The 4548-nt window shown below is 38.7% G+C and overlaps 1 protein-coding gene across 1 annotated transcript in view; it reads left to right on the plus strand.

Moving 5' to 3' along the window:
- VPRBP (Vpr (HIV-1) binding protein) overlaps positions 1-4548 on the plus strand; it is a 44274-nt gene that overhangs the window by 7594 nt on the left and 32132 nt on the right. Inside the window, exons 5-7 of the mRNA XM_009996926.1 lie at positions 1269-1406; positions 2408-2911; positions 4104-4205. Coding sequence (XP_009995228.1) covers positions 1269-1406; positions 2408-2911; positions 4104-4205 — 744 coding nt within the window. The remainder of the gene's footprint in view (positions 1-1268; positions 1407-2407; positions 2912-4103; positions 4206-4548) is intronic.

Genomic DNA, 4548 nt, shown 5'->3' on the forward strand with positions numbered 1-4548 from the left:
TTTCCTTTTTTGGGAGGATTTATCTTTTTTTTTTTTTTTTTTTTAGAAACGAAATCTCTCTGTATATTTCAACTACATTTTTAAGTTAAATTTTGCAACGAAGGGCTATTTACTAATTAATTGAGAAGATGTGGAGCTCAGTTATGGCACTTCAGGTTCCTGTATGTAGGAGGTTTTAGGGTGGTAGTTCCCAGGTCCTTTTGGAGAGGGGGCTGTTCTAGTCACAAAGAGGCCCTCTAGCGACAAGAGATCTCACATTCCATCGATTCCTTTTTTTGTTTGTTTGTTTTTATTTTTAAAAGGACATAAGACCATTTAAATAATAATGCAATTATCTCTAAATATATATGAGGCAACTGTTGAAAAACGTGTAAGATAAGAGTTTTCATTGAAATGTATGTCTGTTGTTACTTTTAATTGATCTTTTGTATAGTACCTACGGTTCAAATTATGTTCAAGATTTGTCACAAGAATGATGTGGTGTTGTATGATGTTTCTAAATCCTGCGGTAGTTTAGAGGAAGAAAACATTGTCTTTCAATTGACTGTTTTAATTTTAATTAACACATTTCCAACTTTGTTAAGAAAAGTCTGACAGGCTGTGTTCAAACACTACTGAATTTGTTAATATTAAAAATATTAACCATATATAACATATGTACAGATTGGTAAACTTGCATGCATCTCTGTTCTCCAGATGTTAGAATTTATCACTGTTGAGAATAGTTGTTTTGGTTGGTGGGTAGTCATAAGGATAAAAATACCTCTGGCACTAGGTAGCTTGTGTGTTTAAGTGACTTTTCAATTTAGATCTAGTAAGCTTTAAGTGAAATATAAGAAATTTAGCCAAATTCTATTCTACTTGGTGTAAGCTGAACAATGATTCTTTGAAATCTGCTAAATTGCTGGAGTTTTGCATTAGTGAAACTGACAGGAGCTTTGGGCTTGGTTGTTTCCACTGATCAATTTATACTTGTAGTGTTTTGCTACTTCCTCGGCAGCAGGTTAACTTCAGAAAATTTTTGCAGGGGTATGAATACTAATTCCAAATATCTGATGCCTGGGAATATTTTTTTCAGCTTAATCTTTGATTTATTTCTTATTTTGGTTCCAGATATTTTTTTGATTCATTATATGATTGCTAGGAAATCCAGCCTGGTCATCACTAGGGATAGGGAGAATTGTTATCAATAGATGTGTTCACTGAGCCTGAGAATTTAAAAATGAAATATAACTGTTGGAATTGCTTTCTTGTTTTCTTTATTCTAGGAAGGCATAGTTGAAAATCTCTTTAAGTGGGCACGAGAGGCTGATCAGCCACTAAGAACATATGCAACAGGACTGTTAGGTGGAGCTATGGAAAACCAGGATATTGCTGCAAACTACAGGGATGAGAACTCACAATTGGTAACGATATCTCAATCACTTTCCTTTTCTAGAGGGCAGATACTTCTACTTTTTTTGGTGTTCGGTTTTTTTTGTTGTTGGTTTGTTGTGCGGTTATTTTTTTGTGGGGGACTCATAGTGGTTTGTGCGGTTATTTTTTTGTGGGGGACTCATATTCATCAGTTAATATATGGGTCTTAAAGTGGTTTTAGTAATGTCTGTAAGAGTCAGTAGCTCAGGCTTTCCATCCTTCTCTGACTGTCCACTTGCTGAGGCTGGGGTATGCAGCCTGGTTATTCTGTTATACCAGTTGTGTTAAAAATACCAGTTTTCACCTAAGAAGGCAAATATGATGCTTTTTAATGGGACTTGTATCCATAGCCCTCTTAAAGAAGAATTATCAAAAACTTCATCTGTAACTATCACTTGTGACTTACATACCAGACAGGAATTTTAAAATGAAAGGTAAATCAACATGGGGACCACCTACTCTGAAATGGTATTAACTTCTGTTGTAAACCTTTAAATCAGTTTAATGTTGATTCAGGATGATATTTATCAGCAATTAAGATGGCTTTTTAGAGGAAGCTAGGATAAGCAAATTTGTCTCCTAGGATGGTGTAAGTAAAAGTATAGCCTTGGGTTTTGTGGAAGTGCAGTTTATCAAAGTTGCTGCTTCATAAGGGAATGTTGCCCTTATTCTAGGCGAGGGAGAGATGATGGAAGAATAGTGGAAGATGGTATGTGTTCTGTTGGCAGCAATAATCTGCTCTTAATGGCTTTTAAGCCACTTTCTCATTCAGGAGACTAGGTGCTGATATTCTAGAATGAAAGTAGCTGTAGCAGAAATAATTGGGGTTTTCTTACTCACTTTGTCATTATTTCTGTGAGCAAATATGCATGACAGCCTGCTTGACGCTTCATGCTGTGGAGTTGGTTATATCATAAGAACAAAAATGGTGACTGAGATGCATGACCAAAGCAGGAAGTGTATTCTCATGTGTTCCTCTTTTGTGAAACAGGTGGCTTTGGTGCTTCGACGGCTACGAGAGTTACAGGTTACAGAAATGACTACAAAACATGAAAACAAGCGTCCCAGCCCTCGGAAAGTGCCATCAGATCCTCTGCTGCCTCTCGATGAAGAGGCTGTGGATATGGATTATGGGGAGATGGCAGTAGATGGAGAGCAAGAGGAAGTTTCTGGTGATATGGAGATCTCCTTTCATCTCGATTCAAGTCACAAGACCAGTAGCAGAGTAAACTCTGCTACAAAGCTAGATGATGGGGGACTGAGGAAAAGCAAATCAGGGAAACAGCATGAAAGAGATGGCTTCCGGAAGGCCAAGCAGAAGCTGGGCTTCTCTGCCTCAGAGCCAGAGCGGATGTTTGTTGAACTGTCTAACAGCAGCTGGTCAGAAATGTCCCCGTGGGTGATTGGCACTAATTATACACTTTACCCTTTGACTCCTGCCATAGAGCAGAGGCTAATTCTTCAGTATCTGACTCCTCTAGGGGAGTACCAAGAGGTGAGCATATGAAGGTGGGAGGAAGCACTCTGTGCTTGAAATCTCCTAACAAAACTGAGTGGTATTGTGGGGAAACATTTGCACAACTGTTCTATTGTTCTGTGATGTTATCAGTAACTTTTCTGTGTTGTTGATGACTTTCAAATTGATGAAGTCATTAGTTTGAGTATTGCCTACCAGGGAATACTCAAACCTGAACCTAGCAGGTATGTGGTCTAGTACTTGGAGCATGGCAATAGGAATTTTACTCCTGGTTTCTGTTAAATTTAGTTGTTTATGTGACACCAGGCAAGTCACTTTGTTTGAAATACAGACATTTTTCCTGTTTCCTTTGGGGGATGTGGTAGACTCTTGCAACTAAATGTCTGAGGAAATAATTAACTTTCATTAATAATCATTAAGTGAAGTGGTTTGTGTAACCTCTGCTTTATCTGATGATAAATGGCAGTGCCCATGTTATGAAAATGCTTTTGAAAGCTGTTGTTACTTACATGGACAAAGTAGTTGGACAGTGTCACATTTATCCAAGTGCATTTTGTTTTTTTAAACCATAAAACTCAAGTTAGCATAGGTCTGCAGGCCACCTTTATCTCTAATCTCTTTAGGTGATTTAATTGAATTTGAGGTAGAGCAAAGCAACACAGTTTTGCTTTGTGCTACATGTTATGTGTGTGCACGTGTGTGCCTTGGTTCTGTGAGAGCCCAAGAAACCATTATCCCCCTAATGCCCTGCATGCTAACTGGATCACTTCATGTGCCAGCAATAATAGGATATAAAAATAGGAATTAATACCATAAGGCTGTTACACAAAGAATTATGCAAAGGGTTTTGGTTTGTTGCCCTGCTCTCCTGTTTTTTCTGTTCGGTTGTTGGGTAGTTGTCTTTGCACAGATGGGAAGTGGAACCTATCTCCAGGGTGGTATCTGTGTGGACTTGCCATAGCCCCACTTGAAGGAGAGTCTTAAGATTTCCATGTGGCAGCTGTCAGGCACCCTGCTGCAGTCAGCAGATGTCTTACAAGAGGTCTGTTAATCTTTATTGCTTCCTATGGACGGAGCTGGTTACCACTGACCTCTCATAACAGGTATCTGCCATTAGGGGAAAACTGGGGGTTTGAGAGAGTAAAAACCAAAACAGACCTTGCATTTCCTGTGAAACATTCAGCTGGTCTCCCATCTTTATTTTTCTCAGCTGCTACCCATCTTTATGCAACTGGGGTCAAGGGAGCTGATGATGTACTACATCGATTTGAAGCGAACCAACGATGTGCTGCTCACTTTTGAAGCCCTTAAGGTAAATTACTTTTTATGATGCATAAAATGCACCATAAGCATTTTAAAAAGCATTGAATGTATGTCTGCTGCATGCATTAGAGGTAAATGCTCACCTTCCTTTGGCCTGTGTGTTGCAGGATTCCTTGGGATTGGAATTGGCTTTCTCTCAACTTGAATGCGTTGTGGCTTTGCTCTTATAACTCTCAAGTATTTAAAATGAAAGGGGGGGGAGGAGGTAAAAAAAAATCTTACTTTTGCAGGGAGTGCAATTTAATTTCACTTGCCATCTGCATATCTGAAGATGATAAAAATTCCTTTTTCTGTCAAATGCTTGTGTTCCTGCTGCTCTGAGATGGCATTCC

Source organism: Chaetura pelagica, unplaced genomic scaffold (assembly GCF_000747805.2).
Source record: "Chaetura pelagica isolate M959 unplaced genomic scaffold, ChaPel_1.0 scaffold24, whole genome shotgun sequence".
NCBI lineage: Eukaryota > Metazoa > Chordata > Aves > Apodiformes > Apodidae > Chaetura > Chaetura pelagica.